The sequence below is a fragment of the Geotrypetes seraphini genome, chromosome 8 (genome assembly GCF_902459505.1).
Source record: "Geotrypetes seraphini chromosome 8, aGeoSer1.1, whole genome shotgun sequence".
Taxonomy (NCBI): Eukaryota; Metazoa; Chordata; class Amphibia; order Gymnophiona; family Dermophiidae; genus Geotrypetes; species Geotrypetes seraphini.
The window spans coordinates 66,796,415-66,820,697 of NC_047091.1; the positions used below are offsets into that span (position 1 = coordinate 66,796,415).

At 44.8% G+C, this 24,283-nt stretch overlaps 2 protein-coding genes across 2 annotated transcripts in view; one reads left to right on the top strand and one right to left on the bottom strand.

Moving 5' to 3' along the window:
• The first annotated feature begins 239 nt into the window (after nucleotides 1-239).
• LOC117365367 (solute carrier family 22 member 6-A-like) overlaps nucleotides 240-24,283 on the top strand; it is a 49,613-nt gene continuing 25,569 nt past the window's right edge. The window contains exons 1-6 of the mRNA XM_033955732.1: nucleotides 240-1,233; nucleotides 1,563-1,666; nucleotides 10,171-10,325; nucleotides 14,184-14,352; nucleotides 15,358-15,481; nucleotides 21,811-21,926. Coding sequence (XP_033811623.1) covers nucleotides 844-1,233; nucleotides 1,563-1,666; nucleotides 10,171-10,325; nucleotides 14,184-14,352; nucleotides 15,358-15,481; nucleotides 21,811-21,926 — 1,058 coding nt within the window. The 5' untranslated portion in view covers nucleotides 240-843. The remainder of the gene's footprint in view (nucleotides 1,234-1,562; nucleotides 1,667-10,170; nucleotides 10,326-14,183; nucleotides 14,353-15,357; nucleotides 15,482-21,810; nucleotides 21,927-24,283) is intronic.
• Nucleotides 22,738-24,283, bottom strand: part of LOC117365368 (solute carrier family 22 member 6-A-like) — a 130,275-nt gene continuing 128,729 nt past the window's right edge. The window contains exon 9 of the mRNA XM_033955734.1: nucleotides 22,738-23,028. Within this exon, the coding sequence (XP_033811625.1) occupies nucleotides 23,013-23,028 (16 nt within the window). The 3' untranslated portion in view covers nucleotides 22,738-23,012. The remainder of the gene's footprint in view (nucleotides 23,029-24,283) is intronic.

The following is a 24,283-nucleotide window of genomic DNA, read 5'->3' on the forward strand; positions in this document are numbered from 1 at the left end:
AACTAAACTGTCTATTGTAACTTCCTGGGTAACTGACCCAAAATCTTGTCATGTAATCCAACCTTGAACTGAATGGCTAAAGGCGGAATAGAAAATCTGATTAACATCACATCTAAGCACAATTTCTTTCTTTCTTTTTTTGCTTTGTCACTTACATTTGTGCTAATCCTGTCGAAAGAGTGAGTGAAACGTTAACCAAGTCAGTGCCTGGATTGCATATAAGATGCTGGAAGGCTAGACAGAAGTCTTCAGAGGAAAGGTTGGAATTTCAGAAGCTGGATTTAAGCAGTGAAATCAGTTCCCATATCTCCAAGAAAAGAAAAACTTAAGCCTTCTGCTCCTTAGGAAATGAGCACAGGTTTTGAAACAAGGTAGCAAAAAAATTCCTTTTGAGAAGAACTATCTTCCATGGACCTTGAATCTGCTTCATACAAGGAGAGGAAACAGGAGGAGAGTCAGTGGCCAGGCTAAAACTGTTTCTTTTAGCTGCCCCATTAGTCATCTCAGAGAGTGAGGAATACACTTGTACTGCAGATTCCCAAGCCCACAATCAGTGGATGAGTCTAGCAAGTGCAGATCTGAACTGTCCAGATCAGGTGCTGGTGTCACTTTTATTTATCAACTTGAATCTCCAACAAAGTTTAATTTTGTAATACTGTAGAGAGAAAAGAGGGTCCCAGAGGATTATCAGGGACCGCCAGCAATTTAACATAATCTGGTAATACTTCTCGGCTTTTAACAGCATAAGAGGTGTATTTTGGTTTCACATCTCTTTAGCTTAAATAAGGACGTGTTTCAATTGGGAAAAATCTTTTTTTGTAATTTTTCTAGCTGTATTGTGCTATGGCTTTTGAAGACCTCCTGGATCGGGTGGGTGGCACGGGACGTTTCCAGATTATAAGTGTGTTCCTGCTCGCCCTCCCTGTCCTGTTCATAGCCAATCACAACCTCCTTCAGAACTTCACAGCTGCTATCCCTGGGCATCACTGCCAGCTGCCTCCTATAGATAATGCCAATTCCAGCTGGGTGGCAGGCTCAGTAAAGCTGGAAAAGGCCTTCATCCCGCTGGATAGGAGTTATCGGCCAGAGCGGTGCCTACGATACACCAGGGCTCAGTGGTGGCTTCTGGAGTCCAACGTCACAGTCACTAACACCACTGAGATGGATACAGAGTCCTGCAAGGATGGGTGGACATATGACAGGAGTGAGTTTAGCTCCACCATCATTACCGAGGTAAGATAAATGGACTAGTAAATCTAAATATTGAAGGCTCTCCAGAGCATGAACGCAAGAGCCAGTGTGAAATATGCAGCTCAGTGCTTACTAGTACTCCCTTTTAATTAACAATTACTAACATTACACAGGGCTAGAAATGAGATGGCACATGAAGTGGTGAATTGTTAATCCCGCCCTGAGATGTTTATGCCTATGAGTTTGTATGTGTATGTTCTTGGATTTAATGCTTATGACTCCCACATTGATATGAGGAATGGATTCTTGCCTTTTGCTTCCCCTCTCTGTCACTATGGTAACTGTCAATATCTAATTCTGCTTTATTACAGTGGGACCTGGTATGTGGCCAGAGAGCTATGAAGCAGATGGGACAGTCCATTTACATGGCAGGGGTGCTGGTGGGAGCCATTGTTTTTGGTAGTCTCTCTGACAGGTAAATCTAATCTTGAGTAGTGCTGCTGCTGCTGTAGGTAAGTGCAGCAGGTACATTTTCATTTTGTTCTCCCATGCTGTTTATGGGATATTTCATTTTGGAACAATGCTGGTGTTAGATATGTTGGGTCCCAGGATGGAAATTAAGGAGGAGGCCTCTACTGATCCCCTGTCCCCACTTGTCATTATAACTACACATAAAACAACTTTAAATGTCTTCTTCGCACACAAAATACAGACAGACTCTCCCCAAATTCTGTAAAAGGGATCACAAATCAGAAATGGAAATATGAAGACAAAAATTGAACTGGGAAGGGAACCCCAAGAAGTTAAACTCATCAAGTATTGCAACAGTGGATTAATAAAAATAGAAATGCCCTTACATAGTAACATAGTTCTGGCCTTATTTCCTTTTATACTGAACACAATACAAAGACATCTGCAATGCACATATCCCACAGCTAACACATTCCAATTAATAAATTCAACACAAAACATTGTCCTACCTTTGTTGTTTGGACATTTTATTTTTCCATTATGCTGGTGCCAGTTTCTCTTGTATGCATTCCAGTCTGTCTTCTGCTAATTCTTCCTCCCATGGCTACAGTCTATTTGTCTCTTCTCCTCTTGTTTTGTTCCATTCCTTAACTACGCCTGTTTTTGACATACTGATCTTTCTCTTTTAGCTCATTCCTCTCTTTTTTCTTTCTGCCTCTCTGTCCACACAAATTTCTCCCTCTTTCTCACCCTTCTTCTTTATAGTTTTCAGCTACCTATCAACTTTGTATTTCCATCTCTCACATCCTAGATCTCACATTTCCAATCTCACTCTTCCCCTCGCCTCTTATCCCTTTCTTTCTTTCATCTGCTCTCCATTACCACATTTCTACCCTTTGTACTCCCTATCTTCCGCTCACTCATCACCTTGCCACCTCTTGGCCTCATCTGCATCGATCCACCATTTCTAAAATGTTCCCTCCTGCCACTCATGTGGTTCAGTATCTTCTCTCCTTTTTCTTCCTATCTCTCTCCCTCTTCCTTGACCTCCTCCCATCCTCATTGCCTGACATCTCCTTATGCCTTCTGCTTAACTCCCAACATCTTCCTGTATCATCTCTCTTTCCTCCTGCTCTTCCAAGTCCTCCAGTGGCCCCTAACTTTTCTTCTCTTTCCCTCTCTCTCTCCTTCTGTCCTCATCCCTCCTGATCCAGCATTTCTCCTTCTCTATTTCCTCTCTCCATCCTATTGTCTATCATCTCTATCTCCCTCCCCTCTGTCCCTGGACTGTCATCTCTCCCTTTAGCCCCTTCCCCCTACTCTTAGTCTGGTATTTGCCCCTCTCTCTCAACTCCTCCTCCTGCAGCTATACCTTAAAATGTATTTTTCGCCACAGGGTTATCATCACAGAGGCAATTCTGCTACACTTCTTGTGGCCAGCCCTGGCCCTAAACCTCTACTGTATTCCGCCCAGGTGGAAATAGGATTTTGCATCAGAGAGGTGTAGGATATAACAGAGGGAAAGGTCACAAGCAGTGTAGCAAAATCACTGCCACATTGGCACATCCTGTGAAGTGTAACACCTCTTTTACTCAGTAGCTGGAAAGGGGAACACAAAGTATTTATTTGTTTGAGGACCAAAGCCAGGGCCAACTTGCAGCTGGAGCCCTATAGCAAGCAGGCAGCAGACACTCCTTTCACGCTCTTTAAATAAATGTAGACCACACCAAGGTTTAACAGTCCAAACTCCAACTTTTACTCTTCCAATGGGTTGAAGTGGCACTTTCTTGAACAGAGAAACAAAATGTTGCAAGAACATGTCCAAATCCCAAACTCTCCCCTTAGGTTTCAGTTGTGCAGTCCAAATTTGAAAGCACTGGCATAAGAATCCTTCGTGTTGGATGGAATCTGATCAGATGGTTGGAGATCACCAAAACATAAATTTGGTGCCATCTCAGCCCTTAAATCTCTTTTGGAGGTAGGGCTACTTTCAACTAGCCCTCCCCCCCATCGGAGATTCGAGCACTGGGGCTGGCTTCTTATTTTCCTGGCTTCCAGAAAATGCTGGAACCCATAGCTGGGTCTCCAACTGCCCTCTGGAGTCAGCATGTTTGCACCCCTGCCCCTCTGAACTTCTGTTGACCTTTCTATTCCCATGCAACAGTCACACCTCCCAACAATAGGCAGCCCTAATGCTTAGGGACTGCAAACCAGAAGCTGCAGAAACTCTATAGCACCGATGAGTTTTAAACCACAACTGGCATGGGAAATACATGCACCACATACCACATTCCTACTGCATACTATTTCTCCATGGCTACAGAAGAAAAATACATTTTATGATATACTGGGGAAGGGGAGAAGTGGGAGGAGCATATGTCATGCCAGGGGAAGGAATATTGGACCACTGAGACCCCTTCTAGCTAGCTGTGGGTTCTAGAGCAGCTGCCTTGATTGTCCCTTCCTATCCCCAGGTCACTTTTATTAGTGGCTTTTATCATTTTTTTAATGTTCTTGCTCAATCAGGTTTTGTTTCATGGAACTCTTTCTTTCTCATATTTAGTGCAATTTATGTGGAGCTCCACAAGGCTCACCCCATTTTGTTACTTTTTAATATTTACATGTCTTCTTTAGGAAATAGGTTGTCTGAGTTTGGAATTAAAACATATATATATGCAGATGATATCAATGTTTTTGGTGCCTGTGTCTTCTTTACCATATATGCACCGTGATCAAATTATAACAATTTTATAGGCTGTAGAAGAATGGATGATTGAGTTTAAATTAATGTTAAAATCAAAGAAAATGACTCCCCCCCCCCTCCTTTTACTAAATCGTGATAGCGGTTATTAGTGCAGAGAGCCGTGCTGAATGCTCCCATAAGAACATAAGAATTGCCGCTGCTGGGTCAGACCAGTGGTCCATCCTGCCCAGCAGTCCACTCATGCGGCGGCCCTCTGGTCAAAGACAAGCGCTCTAACTGAGACTAGCCCTACCAGCGTACGTCCTTGTTCAGCAGGAACTTGTCTAACTTTGTCTTGAATCCCTGGAGTGTGTTTTCCCCTATGACAAACTCCGGAAGAGCGTTCCAGTTTTCCACCACTCTCTGGGTGAAGAAGAACTTCCTTACAGTCATACGGAATCTATCCCCTTTCAACTTTAAAGAGTGCCCTCTCGTTCTCCCTACCTTGCAGAGGTTGAACAACCTGCCCTTATCTACTAAGTCTATCCCCTTCAGTACCTTGAATCTTTCGATCATGTCCCCTCTCAATCTCCTCTGTTCGAGGGAGAAGAGTTCCTATGAGCTTCGGGAGCAGCGTGGAGTATTCAGCGCAGCTCCCTGTGCTAATAATCGTTATCGCGGTTTAGTAAAGAGAGGGGTAAGTTCTTGTCTGCTACTCCTACTAGCCTAGTGGAAGAAAGCCTCTGTTTAAATAGATTTGTATGTTTTTTAGCTCCCACTATAAAAATCTTAAGGGTACATTTAGATAGAAATATAATTATGGATGCATAAGTATGAGATGCTGTGATCCGTAAAGCTGCGTTCTATTAGATCTTATTTTGATGATTTTTCTTTTCGTTTGTTAGTCCAGTCATTAGTAATATCTATCTTGGACTACTTAATATTGCCTATTTTGCAGATTTCCAAAAACATTTCTGTAGATTTCCCCACCCCCACCCCCTTTTACAAATCTGCGCAAGAGGATTTTAGCGCCTGCCGACTCGTTGAATGCTCTGCGTTGCTCCAACGGTCATAGAGTTCCAATGAGCATTGGCACAGTGCACAGCATTCAGCATGCTGGCTGGTGCTAAAAACTTCTTGCGTGGTTTTGTAAAAGAGGTCAGTTTAATTCAGAACACTGCAGTATGCTTGATTTATAGGCTGAAGAAATCGGACATTATTACTCAACATCTTTGTCAACTGCACTGGCTTCCTTTGAAGGCCAGAACCTTATTTAAATTTGGTTGTTTTTGTTTTAAGGTTCTGTATGGCCTGGCTCCAAGCTATCTAGTTGAACATTTTTTATTTAGTCAACTTACTCACTTATTGCAGGCCTCTACGTTTTTTGCGTTTCCATCAGTTAGAGGCTGTTTATATAAAAAGTATTTGGAACGAGCATTTTCATATCGGGCTGCATGTTGGCAAATGGAATTGTTGCTTCTAATCAGATCTTCTATTTCCTATTCACATTACAGAACAATGTTTAAAACCTATGGGGCTCATAATCGAAGGAGAAAAACGTCCAAAAACTGGCTTAAGTCAGCACTTAGACGAACATTTCTCATAAATGTCCAAGTGCCGATAATAAAAGCAGGTTATGGACGTATTTCTAAACGACCTAGGTCTTCATAGTGTCGCTGAATGACCAAAGCTAAATGGGGCGTTTCGGGAGGCATGTCGAGGGCGGGAGTTGGGCGGGATGTGGGCCGGCTTAGACTTAGTTGTACAACATGTATAACCAAAAGTTTTACAATAGAGCCTAGAGGGAACTTGGACGTTGTGACTTAGACCATGTAAAACATGGTCTAAGTCAGTGTTCTTCAACCACCGGTCCATGGACCAGAGCCGGTCCACAGAAATTTCCTGCTGGTCCACAGGGCCAGCACGTGCATCAGGCCCAAAACAGTGTTCTTCAACTGCCGGTCCACGGTGCGATCAATGCAGTGTTATCTTCGAGCCAGCTCCCTCTTCCTAACTGATTCAGTGCACAAAGCCACGGGCAGTGGCTCCTATGGGCATCCTGCGCCTGAACCGGAAGCCTTCTCTCTGATGTTGCAACATCAGATGGAAGGCTTCCAGATGAGGCACGGGACGTGCACGGTACAATTAGTACTATTATGGGGCGGTGTCTGGGGTGGAGATTGGGTAGAGATGGGTAAGGTCTGGCCCACAACTTAGCCCAGTGTTCTTCAACCGCTGGTCCACGGACCGATGCTGGTCCACAGAATAATTCTTTTATTTCTGCCGGTCCATAGGTATAAAAAGGTTGTAAAACACTGGTCTAAGTCACAAAAAACCACCTAAAGTCACCAGATAAGCACTGCAAACACATAAAACAGACCCCCACACACTATCCCAGTGATCACCAACCCCCCCCCAAAAAAAATTTTAATCATAACTTTAAAATTCTGCCTCCAGACTATCATCACCTGGCCCTGGCATAGGAAAGCCTAGTCGCCAAAGCCCAGAGGCAGCTTAAGTCATCTTGGGGGTGGGTTAGGGACTCATGGAGAGGAGGACCCATGACCATAAGCCCCTGTAATCACTGCATTGATACTTAAACATGTGCACTCCCCTATACACCCCCAAAACCCTTTTGTACTGGCATATAAGTGGCTCCTGCAGCCATAAGGGCTATTGGGGTGGTAGATAAGTGGGTCTAGGGGATTCTGGAGGTGGTTTTGGGGGCTCACCATAACCTATAAGGGAGCTGTAGTGAGGAGAAGACATGGCACCCTTTTTGTGAAGTTCACAGCAATACCCTGTAAGGTACCCCACTATTTAGGTGCCATGTCTGGGTGTGCAGTCCATCATTTTGCAGACCCCTCCCACGTCCAACAGAGCTTGTTCTAGGCGTTTTGAACTTGGACAGAAAGTTGGACAAAAATGTGGTATAAAGATAGATGATTTAGTGGCTTGGACGATCAGATCGGCAGGACGTATAATTAGACGATTTTCGAAACGAAAAAAAAGTTGGACGTATCTTTCGAAAATGTGTCTTAAGCTGTTTTCTTTACTTTGGACGACTTGCGAGATGGACGTAAACAGACTTAGACGTCTCTTTCGATTATGCCCCTCCACCTGTTTTGTAAATTTTTAAGGGAATGATTATGGCCCTTGTTTCTACTTTGTATCTCATGGTTTACTGAAGTGATATGATATTGTATTGAATTGTAATTCACAGTTATTGTACAGTTCTCTTATCTTGTTACCCGCATCAAACTGGAAGGTATTGTGGGATACAAATGAAGATTTGTGTTATGTTATCCATATTACACACTATTGCTTGCTCCTTTCTCAAATATTAAACAGCGGGCACACCATTGATGACAGAAAAATATTCAAAATCTGGTAGTGGCAGTGGTGGTGTCTGTCATTAATATTTCCCATGTTTCAAACAAAAAACACATCCCTAGCACCCAGAGTTATTCTGCACATCATGATAGTCAATCACAAGCAACCAGCTCTCAGTTCATTTTTCAACTGTGCTGTACAGGGACAAAGATACAGGAGGTTCCTTCTGCCCAGCATGATTTTGAAGACATTTACTACTACTAGTAATTATTTCTTTAATGCTACCAGACTAGGGTTACCAGATTTTCCATTCAGAAAATCTGGACCCCTTAGACCCGCCCTCCAGGCCCACCCAGTTCTACCCATCCTCGCTCCACCACACCCCCAATCCCGCCCTAGCCCTACCCCAGCCTCGCTCCCTGCTGCAAGCTCTGGTCGGGCAGGAGGGGCATCCGTGCATGCAACGTGATGTCATAAGATCATAAGAATAGCCTTACTGGGTCAGACCAATGGTCCATCAAGCCCAGTAGCCCGATCTCACGGTGGCCAATCCAGGTCACTAGTACCTGGCCAAAACCCAAGACGTAGCAATATTCCATGCTACCGCTACAGGGAAAGCAGTGGCTTCCCCTGTGTCTTTCTCAATAACAGACTATAGACATTTCCTCCAGGAACTTGTCCAAACCTTTTTTAAAACCAGCTACGCTATCCGCTCTTACCACATCCTCTGGCAACGCGTTCCAGAACTTAACTATTCTCTGAGTGAAAAAAATTTCCTCCAATTGGATTTAAAATTATTTCCCTGTAACTTCATCGACTGTCCCCTAGTCTTTGTAATTTTTGACGGAGTGAAAAACCGATCCACTTGTACCCGTTGCGTTGCCCTCCCGCCCAACGGCAATTTTGAGGGAGGCTTTTCAAAACCCGGACAAAGTGCCAGATTTTGAAAAGTTGTCTGGGGAAATACGGATGTCTGTAACCCTATACCAGACGTATGCAGCACTGTACAGAGTCACAAAGAAGACATTTACCAATGTACACATGTCCTTTATTTTTAAACTAGAGCATAACAGGATAGTGAAACTAATCCTTCAAGACACACAAAGGAAAGAGAAAATAAAACGGGCTAAATTTTCCAGAACTGCTCATTTCCTTGCTCCTCCTTTTGCTAAGCCAGGATAGAAGTTTCTACTGCAGTCCAGAGCGCTAAATGCTCCGGGCCGCACTAGAAACCTCTACCGCGGCTTAGTGAAAAAGGGCCTAAATTAGGAACATTTACAATCAGGTAAAATGTTCTCAGTTGAAAGAGTGCCTAAATTTAGGTCTGCTATTCATTTGCTAAGATTCAGAAACCATGTTCACTCTAAGCCCTATAGGTACGTGCTGCCCTCTTGCGTAATGTTGGCGTATTGCAGCACAGTCACGGCTTCAGTCCTGTGGGGCCTGCAGGTCCTCTGACAGTCCTGCAAACAGCGGTGTAGTAAGTGGGGCAGACCACCCTGGGCACCGTCTTGGAGGGGGGTGCCAGCACCTCTCCTCCTCCCTTACCCCCTGGCATGCGCACCTTCAATTCACCCCCAGCATACCTCCAGTTCTTCTCTGGCACAAGCACCAGCTCCAACCTGCTCCTTGCACCGGCCTCGGCGCTCCCCTCTGACATTCCTTCCGGGTGCCATGGCTAGGAAGTGACATCAGAGAGAGAACCAATGCTGAGGCAGGCAGCGAGTTAGAGATGCTGCTCGTGCCGGGGAAGCTGTACGGGAGAAGGGAAGGGGAGCACACGCGAGGGGGGACGCCACTGCCCCTGGGCTCCTCCCACCCTTGCAACTCCAGTGCCTGCAAAGCATATTTGTCCTGTGTAACTGAAACTGTGAGATTGCTGCTGAGGATTGAAATTTGGTACTAGGCATGTAGCGGTCCAGAAGTGGCGTAGCGAGGGTGAGAGGCACCCAGGGGCGGTTCGCACCTCCCCTGCCTTCTTTATCCCTCTTTCCCCCCCCCCCTCGCTACGCGCGCACACCCCTTCCCTACCCTATATCTCTTTTGACGTCCCCAGCACGAGCAGCATCCCCAACGCGCTGCCCACATCGGTGTCTGCTCTCCCTCTGATGTCACTTCCGGAAGTGGCGTCAGAGAGAGAGCTGGCGCTGGCGCAAGCAGCAGGTTGGAGTTGCTGTTTGCACCGGTGAAGAGATAGTACAGTAGGGGGAAGTGAAGGTGCGTGGGCTGCAGGGGGAGGAGTGGGGGGGGGGGGCAGAGAGGAGGAGGAAGAGGGGTGCTGGCACCCAGGGCGAACTGCCCTCCCCGCCCACTCCCCCTTACAACTTCACTGTGGCCCAGGGTTTAGGCATCTTAAATGAGGTGCTTGGCCTGTCAGAGGGGCTAGTTTAGGCTCCAAATTCTGAAAATCAGAGACTTAAACCCTTTGAAAACTGATCCCAGTGTCCTTCAGTCTTGTATTTGCTTTTCTTGGTATGTTTCCTATACATTAGGTTTGGACGGCGGACTATCCTGATCTGGTCTCACCTACTGCTGGCTGTCATGGGAGTCTGTGCTGCCTTCTCCTACAATTTTGTCTCATACTGTGTATTCCGCTTCCTGACTGGGACGGCCATTTCAGGCATCGGACTTAACACGGTGTGCCTGAGTAAGTGATATTCCTGAACATAACAAGGGGGTCAAAACCAACAGGGGCTTAGTAAGGGAGGGCGGACTGCCTCGGGTGCCATCTTGGTGGGGTGCCACCTCCCCCCTCCCCGGTACCTCTTTGGATCTTCGCCAGCATGAGCAGCATCTTCAACCTGCAGGACCAGGAAGTGATGTCAGAGGGAGAGCCGAAGCCGGTGTGAGCAGGATCTCTGGCCTGCTGCTTGCGCTGGCGTTGGCTTTTCCTTTGTCACTTCCTGGCCACGTGACCAGGAAGTGATTTCAGAGGGAGAGCCGAAGCCGGTGTGAGCAGGATCTCTGGTCTGCTGCTTGCGCTGGCGTTGGCATTGGCTTTTCCTTTGTCACTTCCTGGCCACGTGACCAGGAAGTGATTTCAGAGGGAGAGCCGAAGCCGGTATGAGCAGGATCTCTGGCCTGCTGCTTGCGCTGGTGTTGGCTTTGGCTTTTCCTTTGTCACTTCCTGGCCACGTGACCAGGAAGTGATGTCAGAGGGAGAGCCGAAGCCGGTGTGAGCAGGATCTCTGGCCTGCTGCTTGCGCTGGCGTTAGCTTTGGCTTTTCCTTTGTCACTTCCTGGCCACGTGACCAGGAAGTGATTTCAGAGGGGAGTCGGGTCAGCACGAGCAGTAGGCAGAGAGGTGCCGGCGCCCCCACCAAGATGATGCCTGGGGCGGTCTGCTCCCCCCTCCCCGTGAACCTGCACCTGGGGAGCCTAATTTTTAATTTCAACTGTCAATGGTGAGGTACAATACCATTCACTGCAATTACAATCTAAAAAAAAACTGGATATTCAGTGTCAGTGAATATCTGGTTTCAGCACAAACCTGAAAGCGTTAACTAGTGATATTCAGACCTCTAAGAAGATAGCACACCAAATAAACTTAGCCTTTTTGCTGTTCTAATTCTACCTAGTTAATTATCTGGTTAGAGTTCTGAATATTGCAGCTAACCAGAAACCTTGCGCTCTGCCCAAGCTCCACCCACAAATTAGGGTTACCATTTGGCTCCAGAAAAAGGAGGACGGATTGAGACATCCGGATTTTACTTCCTTTGACAGCAATGGAAGTATGGAGGACAGATTGAGGCATCTCTGTTTAATTCACTGAAAGCAATAGAAGTAAAACCTGGATGTCTCAATCTGTCCTCCTTTTTTTTGGAGTCTTATGGTAACCCTACACAGACTGCTCAAGAACTATTTAGATCAGTGGTTCTCAACCCTGTCCTAGGGGACCACCAGCCAGTTGGGCTTTCAAGATATCTCTAATGAATATGCATAAAGACATATTTGCATGCCTGTCTCCTCCATTATATGCAAATCTCTCTCATGTATATTCATTAGGGATATCCTGAAAACCCAACTGGCTGGGGGTCCCCTAGGAAAGAGGTTGAGAACCACTGATTTAGATAGTACCGAGGTGGTCAAAGGAAGTATTCAACGGCTCTGCTAACTGCTAAGTGCGTTATATCAGCCCACTGTAGTATGCTTAACTTGACCATTTATTTTTTCCCTCAAAACAGGACAGGGACAGGACCCCGGAACCCCCCTTCCCCCCAAGGTACCTTTTTTTAATCCCAGCAGCTGCCTCCTGTCCTGATGTCTTCCAGCAGCGGCATGCTGGAATACATCAGGACAGGAGGCAGCCACGGGGATTAAAAAAAGGTACGGGGGGAAGGGGGGAGGGCTGTATTCACTACAGTACTTGTTTCTTCAGTGGGCCCCTGAAAACGGAACATTTCAGCGTCCCGAAGCTGTGCTTGGGGACAATGGGACAGGCTACCTAAAAACAGGATGGTCCTATTCAAAATGAGATGTATGGTCACGTTAAGTATGCTCCCCTTCTATGCATTTTATTAAGACTAGGACTTCTTTTGAGAGGAGACTGAGTACCGGAACCTTTTGCATTACTTGATAAAAATGGCCCATGGTTCCCAAGTATTAATAAAAGAGCTCAGATTCTGCACACTGCCTTTTCATGGATTCTGTGGCTGGTTGCAGGGGGCGTGGCTACTGTGGGATGGGTCTCTCAGTGATCACATAGCAGACAAAGAAGCAAAATCCAACAAATCTGCAGTAAAGGAACAGTGAAACCGAAACCAAAGAAAAAAAACTGCAGAACACTGAACAAAGATGCAGGCAATGTTTATTCAAATAAACAGTTTGTTGTGCACAAATAAACCACCTGATCAGTAAAGGGACCCGACACGGTCCGTGTTTCGATCAGCACGTCTTCATCAGGGGTCCCTAGAATGGTGGCAAGAAATGTATTTCACAACAATATTGCCTGATGTTTGGAAAGGCGTGTCACTGCTGAAAAAACATCGCAGCCTATAGATCAGGCAATATTGTTGCGAAATACATTTCTTGCCACCACTCTAGGGACCCCTGATGAAGATGTGCTGATCGAAACACGGACCGTGTCAGCTTCCTTTACCGAACAGGTGGTTTATTTTGTGCACAACAAATTGTTTATTTGAATAAACATTGCCTGCATCTTTGTACAGTATTCTGCAGTTTTTTTCTTTGGTTTTGGTCTCTCAGTGATCACACCACTCCTGAAGAATGACTTGTTATTTGAGTACCGGCACATTTATGGCTAGAATCAATGCACTGATTACAAAAAACTACACTGGCTGCCGATGGAAGCAAGGGTCATTTTCAAGTATGCCTGCCTCTGCTTCAAAACCATAACAGGTTCATCCCCAATCTACCTGTCGCACCATTTTGAATTTCCAGGCACCACTTGCACACGTAATGCCTATCTGTTTGCTTTTCCCTCCTTGAAGGGCTGTATCTACAAGAGAATCCTTGATAGATCATTATCATTCCAAGCAGGCAAATGGAATAAATGTCTAACCACATTCATTTCAAATGCACCCCGACGGCACAGTGCACAGTGGCCGCTAAGAGAGCGAATAGAATGCTAGGTATAATCAAGAAGGGTATTACAACCAGACGAAAGAAGTTATTCTGCCGCTGTATCGGGCGATGGTGCGCCCGCATCTGGAATACTGCGTCCAATATTGGTCACCATACCTTAAGAAGGATATGGCATTACTCGAGAGGGTTCAGAGGAGAGCGACACGTCTGATAAAAGGGATGGAAAACCTTTCATACGCTGAGAGATTGGAGAAACTGGGTCTCTTTTCCCTGGAGAAGAGGAGACTTAGAGGGGATATGATAGAGACTTATAAGATTATGAGGGGTATAGAGAAAGAGGGACAGATTCTTCAAACTTTCCAAAAAATATAAGAACAAGAGGGCATTTGGAAAAACTGAAAGGGGACAGATTCAAAACAAATGCTAAGAAGTTCTTCTTTACCTAACGTGTGGTGGACACCTGGAATGCGCTTCCAGAGGACGTAATAGGGCAGAGTACGGTATTGGGGTTTAAGAAAGGATTGGACAATTTCCTGCTGGAAAGGGGGATAGAAGGGTATAAATAGAGGATCACTGCACAGTCCTGGACCTGTTGGGCCGCCGCATGAGCGGGCTGCTGGGCACGATGGACCTCAGGTCTGACCCAGCAGAGGCATTGCTTATGTTCTTATGTTCTATCTCTTTGATAAATTTCTCTGACTCCTTTCCTTCCTTGTTGTATCTTTGAAATGCTTCCGGATAAATCTTGACTACTCTTGGCATGCTAATGTAATTTGAAAGTCTTTTTCTGTAACATCGCTGTCTGTTTACAGTCTCTTCCTCTGTAAACCACTCTGAACTGCTTGTGGTATTGCAGTATACAAAAATAAAGTTGTTATTATTATTATTTCTTGCCACTCATGTGCCCACATGGAAGTAATCCCTGATGGGGGTTATCTCATTTCAAATCTCTCTCTTTCAGTTGTTGAATGGATTCCTACCAGGTTGCGTGCAATCGTTGGGACATCTACTGGATATTTCTATACTTTTGGCCAAATCTTCCTAGCAGGGTTGGCTTATGCCATTCGGGATTGGCGCTGGCTGCAGCTTACTGCCTCCTTGCCCTTTTTCATCTTCTTCATATGTTCCTGGTATGTGGCCTTGCTTGTCCCCACCAGCTGCTGATAAGATAGTTTTACAGTATTAATTAAGCTGGACAGATCTTGCATGGGCAAAACCAGGACTGGATCAGTCTGTCCTGCTGAAACTGAGCCAGTTTGCCATCCTACAAATAGGCAGAGCAGCAATCAGTCATGGTATTTGGATTCTAATTCAAGCCAAATATGCAGGCAGTCCCCGGGTTAAGAACGAGTTACATTTTTTAAACTGTTCTTAAGTCAGATTTGTATGCAACTCAGAACTTATAGATTTTAAGATTTTTGCTGCTTACCTCTGTTCCCAGCTGCCAGTGTTCCCTCTAAGGTGCAGCATGTACAACCACACACTATTCTTAATGTGGCTAAAGGTCCCTCGGCCACAAGAGGGCACCCGCTGAAAATCAGGTGTGGGAAATTTCATGGCGACACCAGGAAGTTCTTCTTCACTGAAAGGGTGATTGATCATTGGAATGAACTTCCGCTTCAGGTGATTGAGGCCAGCCGCGTGCCAGATTTTAAAAGGAAATGGGATACACATGTGGGCTCTCTAAGGGGGTAAAATCAAGAGGGGTGGGTCATTAGAGTGGGCAGACTTGATGGGCTATGGCCCTTTATTGCCGTCATCATCTATGTTTCTAATCTGCTACAGGAGAAGGGTAGGAGCATATGCCACTGGAAATACTGCTCAGTGAAGTCAAATTAAGACGCAACCGTGTTCTTAAGTACGAGTCGTTCTTAAGTCGGGTGTCTGTAACTCAGGGACTGCCTGTACATCAAAGTACTTGAGTTAGTAGTGCAATCAATATTGCCCCCTGGTGCGGGCACTGCAAGTGAAAGTTGGTGACTGAGCTCCCATAGAATAACTATCAGGAAGCCTCACTCTTCTTCCTGGCAATCCAAAAGGTCACTGACTGGCCAAGCAATTGCTTTTAAAAATAAAAAGAAAGCTAATTAACAGATTCATGCATAAAACATTTTGACTTTCTTTGATTTTCACAGGTTTCTTCCAGAGTCTGCACGTTGGTTGATTCTGACTAAAAAGCCTGAGCAGGCAGTAAGGATGCTGAAGAAAGTGGCAAAAATAAATAGAAGACATGAGGAAGGAGAAAAGCTGACCATAGAGGTACTACATACTTCCCTTTTGCCACCACCAGTTAGTTGCCCCACTTCCAACAGTGGAGGAGTGTGATGAAACTTAGAGGCCATAATATCCTTTTGCTGGTTGGAGACCAGAAGCGAGAGAGGGGAGGAAAAACCACAGAAAGACAGAATTCACTGTGGGTATTAGCCCATGGTTCCACAAGGAAGGATATTTCTTGGACATGATGCCACTGTGCAGCTCCACAGGTCACACGCCCAAAAGTCTGCTGAGTACCTCTTCATCTTCCATCACCTTTCAGTTCTTCTGCAGCTCCTTTTTAAGTTCCTTTCTATTGCCTCTTTCCCAACCCCCAAAATTCCTCTCCACCTAGAGAATGACACAGTGACAAAATGCATCACCATTCCCATGGAGAACTGCGGGAAACAATCCCGTGTCAATTTTTAATGTCTATCTCAACCTCAGTCCTTCTACACCAGCATTCTTCAATTCAAGGCTTGAGGGTCAGTGGTTGTGCCAATTCCTACTCTCATTCTTCCCTCTCTCATGACATGGAGATGGTTTCCCGCAGTTATCCGCAGGGATGAGAACGGTGATGAATTTTGTCACCGTTTCATTCTCTTGCCTCCTACCAGAGCTCTCTACCACCATGCCCTTCTTTTTCCCTTTAGGTTTTTCTATTTTTTTTTTTTTTTTACTTTATTTCGTTTTTAATGCCAACAAAAAGTGCAATACAATTTATATGCAAATAATGATAACCAACCAAGCACTTATAATCAATCACTATCTATACAAAAGATAAAAATTCCCTCCCCCATCCATCATTACCATCAGGAATAATACCAAAACAAAAGATATACCCCCCCTCCCGCTCCCACCCTCCCTGGATGTGTGGGTAAAAAAACAATGGAAAATAAAGATAAAGGACAACTATAGCAAATCTATAAAAGACAAGGTTTTTCTGTATCTCTCCCTTCTCATATCTCTTCATGTTCTCCTCCACTTCATAAGAACATAAGATATGCTATTCTGCCTCAAACCTCATTGCCATTAAGGCCAGTATTCTGTCTCTTACAGAATACCACTGTTCCCTCTAAGCTGAGTGGGAGTCCTCTGTGCAGGGCCGCCATCAGGGCAGTACCACCAGTCCTGCATTCAGGGGCCTCCCCCAGGGTCCTAGGCCACAGTCTAGGGGGAGGGGCGGTCCGCCCCACGTGGACAGGAGAGAGCTGGACGGGGGACCCGCGGAGTTCAATACATCTCGAGCCGCGAGGCTCGTCTTCTGTTCCTGCCTGCCCTGCAGCAAGCGTTCCCCGATGTCAGCGCTGACGTCGGAGGAAGGGCTTAAGCAAATCCTGCCCTCCGACGTCAGCGCTGACGTCGGAGAATACTTCCGGTCGGCTATTTGTGCGCGGCAGGGCAGGCAGGAAGCAGAAGACAAGCCTCGCGGCTTGAGCTTCGTTTTGCTGAGAAAGTTGCAAAGATGGGCTGGGAGGCAAACACGGAACACAAAAGGGGGGAGGGAGTGCGTTTTGGACACAAGGCATGAACTTGGGAGAGAGGAAGGGAGGGAAAGAGATGCTGAGGTGGAGGAGGGAATAGGTTTTTGGACACAGAAGGCATGGACTTGGGAGAGAGGAAGGGAGGGAAAGAGATGCTGAGGTAGGGGAGGGAATGCGTTTTTGGACACAGAAGAAATGGACTTGGGAGAGAGGAAGGGAGGGAATGCGTTTTTGGACACAGAAGAAATGGACTTGGGAGAGAGGAAGGGAGGGAAAGAGATGCTGAGGTGGGGGAGGGAATGGGGTTTTGGACACAGAAGGCATGGACTTGGGAGAGAGGAAGGGAGGGAAAGAGATGCTGAGGTGGGGGATGGAATGGGTTTTTGGACACAGAAGGCATGGACTTGGGAGAGAGGAAGGGAGGGAAAGAGATGCTGAGGTGGGGGATGGAATGGGTTTTTGGACACAGAAGGCATGGACTTGGGAGAGAGGAAGGGAGGGAAAGAGATGCTGATGTGGGGGAGGGAATGCGTTTTTGGACACAGAAGAAATGGACTTGGGAAAGAGGAAGGGAGGGAAAGAGATGGTTGTGTACACAGGGAATAGAAGAAAGGAGAATTTTTGGTCATAGGGAGGGAGTGAGGTACAGATAGTGGCATACCAGGGTGGGGGGGGGGGGCGGTCTGCCCTGCCCCGGGTTTACGTCCCAAGGGGGTGCACAGCTGGCCACCCTCCAGTGTTCTCCCTAGGCCGGCAAACTGCGGCTCTTTAGCCACTTGAATGCCACCGCCGCCATCGGGAACAGGCCGGCGCCAAGTTCTCCCTGCTTTTCCCTGTGGGGCCGGCCAACTCTCACCACTCGCGTCAATTCTGACGTCGGAGAGGACGTTCTGGGCCAGCCAATTGCTGCCTGGCTGGCCTAGAACGTTCTCTCCGACGTTAGAATTGACGACGGGTGGCGAGAGTTGGTTGGCCCCGCAGGGAAGAGAAGCAGGGCGAACTCGGTGCTGGCCTGTTCCCGATGGCGGCAGTGGCAGCCTATTCCCCAGTGGCGGTGGCAGCATTTTCCCAATGGTGGTGACATAGGGGAGGGCAGGGAGAAAGAAAGAAAGGGGGGACAGGAAGCCAGAAAGAAAGAAAGGGGGCAGGGTGAAACAAAGAAAAATGGGGCACGGAAAGAGAGAGAGAGAAAGACAGACATACAGAACGAAAGAGGGTGTGGAGAGAGAAAGAAGGGGGCAGGGTGAGAGAGAGAAAAACAGACATACAGAAAGAAAGGGGGTATGGAGAGAGAGAAAAAGAAAGAAGGGGCAGGGTGAAACAAAGAAAAAGTTTGGGGAGGGAATGAGGTCTGGAGGAGAGGAAGCATATAGAAGGCTGAAAGAAGGGAAGAAATATAAGAAATATTGGATGCACAGTCAGAAGAATAAAGTGCAACCAGAGACTGATGAAATTACCAAAGGTAGGAAAAATGGTTTTATTTTCAATTTAGTGATCAAAATGTGTCTGCTTTGAGAATTTATATATGCTGTCTATATTTTGCACTATGGCCCCCTTTTACTAAACCGCAATAGTGTTTTTTTAGCGCAGGGAGCCTATGAGCGTTGAAAGCAGCGTGGGGCTCCCTGCGCTAAAAACCGCTATCACGTTTTAGTAAAAAGGGAGGGGGAATATTTGTCTATTTTTGTATAGTTGTTACTGAGGTAACATTGCATAAAGTCATCTGCCTTGACATCTTTGAAAACCCGCGGAATATAAATGATAATTAACATTTTCTCTGCGTACAGCGTGCTTTGTGAAATTTTATTGTTGCTAGATCATTTTGACTTGGCCACAAAGGTAAGGGGGAGGGAGGGAGGGGAACTGCTGAAAGACGTCTAGTAATCCTTGAAGGCTTGACTGTGCAGGGAATTATTTTTGTAAAATCATGTTTTGTTATGTGACTGGCATTATTTAGACTTTAATTTCTATGAATGAATAGAATGAAAATGATATAAATTACTTGCTTGTTTTATGTGCGTGTGCTGAAGGAAAGTGGAGAGAGAGTGGGCTGCGGACGCTGAAGGGAAATGGGGAAGAGAGAATGGGGAGAAGACGCTGATTTATAAATTGACAATTGTACAGAATATTGTTTCTTTTTTATAATCATCCATAGCTGCATGTTAATGATGTGCTCATATGCACTTATTTATCATCATAACATATGCATCATCATTAACATGCAGCTGTGGATGTGTAAGGACAGGCTGAGGAGGATGGATGGGAAGGAAGGAAGGTGCACATATCAACATATCGTACATTTTTAACATGCATGATGCAGCTATAGGCAAGCAGAGGAGGATGGGATCATACAGATGTGTATGTTCAGATATGCGCTCAGATGTGTAGTTTTTTCTGGTATATTTATTAAGCTTACAGTATTTATAAAAACACATTTAATACTTGTTACAAAAAAATATTGTGCAATTGTGATCTACTTCTGGCCTACAAAGGTCAAAAGAAATCCTTAACTGAGATTTTACATTCAAAAGTGAATTATAGCTACTAGCACTATTATTTATTAGTTATTTATTATGCAGATGTTTGTTAGTTTGTTATTAGTTCAGTATTAGACATATGTTAGTTTAGAATAGATAAGTATAGATTAGTTTAGGTTAGGTTAGGTCCCTGTTGAAAGAGTCTACCTTGACGTGGTTGCAGGCTTACAAATCTTTTGGTCAAAGAGTGCGGCGACAGAGAAAAGTATGTGTGTATTCAGCCCATGGAAGAAGGGGGAGTCGGGGGGGGGGGGGAAGGGGTGCATGGGGGGCCCAATAGGATTGCTCAGTAAGGGGCCCAGAAATTTCTGATGGCGGCCCTGCCTCTGTGTGTGGGTGTGGGGTCATTATCAAAGACAGGCAAGCCCTGCAGGACTCCAGGGAACCTGCCTGTCCCTAGCAATTGAAAACAATACTGAAACACCTCCCCAACGCTGACAACAGTTCATTTGGAAGACTTCCGCTCAGCTTAGAAAAAACAATGCAGGTCACAAGTACCCTGGCAGAATCTAAAAAGAGTATGTATTCTATGCTGCTGATCCCAAGAAAAGAAGTAGATTTTTCACCAATTTCACCTTAGTAATAGTTTATGGACTAAGGGCTAGATTCACTAGTTCCGACCACTTTGTGGCCCCTTTGCAAACCCGATTCACTAACCTCTGTCCCGATCATCCTCTGATCCGCGCATGCAAATGAGGGGGAACAGCATTCAAATATAGGCAGGAAGCGATTCACTTAAAAAAAAAAAAAAAAAGCAACACCAACTGGGCTGGGGACCAGTCGTTCACATCGTTTCTGACTGCTCTGCCCTGAATCTCCTGCTCTCTGCCCCAAAGCCACAATTCTCCTGCCGCCCTGCACTGCCCCGAATCTCCTGCTCTCTGCCCCAAAGCCACGATTTTCCTGCTGCCCTGCTCTGCCCCGAATCTCCTGCCCGATTCTCTCTGACTCTCCTGCCCTTCCCCACTAAAGCGGGTTAAAACCACAGGCTCGCGAAAAAGTAAAATTTAGCTCTGACGGGCACAGAGTGCCAGAGCAAGCGCAGACCATCTACAGATGCACAAGGCCCTGTGTCCACTGGCTCAATGTTTTTGGCACTCTGTCAGTTGAAGTATTGCCACTCTGGAAGAAGGCGGTAAGGTACTAAACTCATTGTGGGGGATGGGGAAGATGGAGAGTAGGAGAATTTGGAGTAATGTTCCCTCTGAGAACTGAAGATGACATGATTAAAAATTTTCTATTACATTGTGAGCACTTCTTACAGATACATACATGTACAGAAACACTCGCAGAAAGGCTGGAAAGAATTCCATGAGCCATGCTCGGCATACTTTCCCTCCTTGTTTGCCTGTGCATAAGAACAGCTATACTGGGTCAGATCAATAGTCCATCCAGCTAAGTTTCCTTTTTCAACAGTGGCCAATCCGGGTCACAGTACCTTTCAGAAACACATAAAGTAGCAACATTCCATGTGCTGATCCAGGGCAAGCAGTGGCTCCCCTCATGTCTGTCTCAGCCCCCCGGACACGGATCGGATCAGATCCCTCACGGATCCGATCCGATCTATGATCTTAGTGAATCTAGGCCTAAATGCAATTTCTCAGCAGGTAAATACTCACCAGTGCAGTTTTCTTTCCTGCCCGTCTCAGTACTTCTTCAGGTCAGTCAGGGACGCTAGGACATATGCAGCAGATTCTGTAGAATATATCTATTTATTTGTGCTTGTTTCCAGGGATATGTGGTAACTTTCCTAAGTTAATGTGGCTAATAATTTGTTTATCCATAATTCCTCCATGAACTTGTCTAAAACCTTTTAAATTGAACTACTGTATACTAGAAGTCTTAATCTTAACCATTTCATATTCCTCTTATCTCACCCTCAAGTTTGCTGTCCTTCTCCCTATTTCTCTTCAGATTTCTGTCCCATACCCACTACCAGGTATTGGACAGAATGATGGGTTGAGTAGTGGTAGTCTGGTGGAGTGGTGAACCAGAATATTCTCTCTGTTCCCTCAGATATTCTTTCCTCATTATGTATACTTCCTTTCTACTGAGTCATGCTGGGCTTTTTGAATGACTTCTCACAAAAGGATATCCTGTAGTCTGGCCACCTTAATTCTGGTCTATGACATTTTCAGAGGACTTAGGTTAGTTCAAAAGGCTGTGATGTCACTGACTCCAGGCTTTGGTATCAATAGCAGAGGTGGATTGCTTGGAAGGGCTGTGATGTCACAACCACCAGGCTGTGACATCAACAGAGGAATTGGACTGGCATCTTACTGGTTCCTGAATTTTGGCACGTTCTCCTTGCTAGGTCCTGAAAAGCAACATGAAGAAAGAAGTAGCCGCAAGTGAGTTCACCTACTCTGCTGTTGACTTAGTACGCACTGCCATCATACGACGCATTTCATTCTGCCTCTCCTTAGTCTGGTGAGTTGCCTCTTTTGTTACAATTGTTAATGACATGCTGATGTATCTAGGACCCCTGACACTGGTTGTATATAAGATTTGATAAGATTTTGCTCCTGTAACTTAGGGCATGAAACTGGAGACTGCTATTCAGTTTTGTTGTTTTTTTAAATCAAACTTTATTTTCCTTAATATTTTTAAACAAGTATAATCATGTGCATATCGTTACACAATTCTTATATATCCCAACTTCTCTCTATTACTCATAAGGAGTAGCAATGCTATGAATGCCTCGGGAATAGAAAACACAACATGAAATATAGTCTTAATTTTGCCTTCTCTTAACATATCCAGAAAAGGGCCATAACTTTTCCAAAAAAGCATCATATTTTTCCATTACCGGATGAGTCATTTTTTCACACATCATCATTTCATGAGGTTTGATTATCCATTCTGTAGAGTGAAGCTTTCTAGCCATCGCAAAGCTTTCTAGCCATCGCAAAGAGAAAGGGATAATTAGGATGTCACAATTAATTTGAAACAGTATTTTCCTAATTCTGTAACCCAGTGTCTCTCAAACCTTTTTTTTTTTTTTTGTAGCTCTGGCACACTAAACAGAGCAAATGTTTTCCATAGCATATTATAACTAAAATTATAAAATTGCAAAACCAACAAAAAATTAAATTTGAGACTTATTTATTTAAAGTTCTTTAAGTTATGTATGGGTAATTGTAACAATGATGAAACTAAATTAGATAGAATAGAATTGCTAATCAATGCGATGGATGTGCTTGTTTTCAATGCAAATTAATTCAAAATGCGACTCGATAGTCAACAAGCAAATATGCATCTCAACATCCACCATCTGCAGTTGTTCTCTTTTTTCGATTTGATTTCTGTCAGAGACACAAACCACTGAATTGCAAGCCAATCAATTTATTAGTTCATAGAACATGACTCAACACGATTCGTGTTTTGGTCAAGGGCCTCCATCAGGAGTCTGGAGCTTGAAATTGATGAACAACTCAATTAGTTTGATGAACAAATTTGAATAGTTTCCAAGTGCAAGAAATCTCATGGCCATGTTTCACCCTCATTAGGGCTGCTTCAGGGGCTGTAAAAACTGACAATCAAAGAAATAAAACAATATGTTAGTTCAATCACAATAAATGATGCAATCCAGAACATAAGAACATAAAACCACAGACCATAAAAAGTAATTAAAATGTACCCAAAAGGTGTTATTCAACTGGTATCACCTATTGGCAATAGCTGTAAAACATTAAAGAAGCAACCATAAGACATCTGTGGAAGCTCTCACAAGTTAGTTATAAAGCTTAAGAATGTAAATCAGCCAGTCTAAAAAACACATACCGTAGCTTCTCTCCTCTCCTTTGCAAACTTCAACTGTGGTGAAACTGTTGTTAGGTGAAGGACTAGTTAAAAAGCCCAGTGTGCCAGGGTCAAGGGTCATATAAATTATTAATGAATTTTTTTTAAAAAAAACAACAACCCTAATTCAGTGCACTAGTTAAATCAGTGAGGCTAAGAGGTTCTAAAAGCCAGAGTGCCTCAATAATATAAAACCAAAAGGTAAAAAGCACTGGGCTCAAAAAAGGAATGATTTACAAACAACAGAAAGACAGAAACCAATCATGGGGCCCCCCCCTTTATCAAGCTATGCTAGAGGTTTTTAGCGCAGACTGTCACGGTAAATGCTCCAATGCTCATAGAATTTCTATGAGCGTCAGGGTACTTACCTCGTTGGCCTGCACTAATAACCTTTACCGCAGCTTGATAAAATGGGGGGGGGGGGGGGATAATATTTGAATGCCTCAAGATCAAAAAATAATATGGGAACACCAAAAATATAGTCAAAACCAATTTGGTAGCAAAAATCCACAGATGTCCTTAATAAATATGAAATCCTTGCCATCTTCCATGTTTCAAATAGTGTGGTACCAGCAAATAGAAATTCCTACAATCTAACAATTCAAATTCACATGTATAGAAGTCCTAAATCCACCATTGTCCTTAATAAACAGGAATCCTTGCAATCTCTAAAAAAAAAACCCAGATAGGTCCATTTCCATATTCAGACCTATAAAGCTTATTGGTTGAAATTTAAAGATAAATCTTTGTTTAGTTTTCAGCAGAAGTTGATCTCTGTTCCCTCTTCTCTATCTGGGAACTGCCAGTGCAGAAACTCTTCAAAAGCACGACCAGTTTCAGTTGTGTGTCCCACAAGTGGTTTGTCTTTAATCTTCCTCTTAATGGCAGTCTGTTCTTTATCTTGCCAATATAGAAAAAATTACACGGGCAGATACCAGTAGTAGCTGGCCCTGCAAGCATTTTTGCCAGCTAAAACCTAGGGCTCC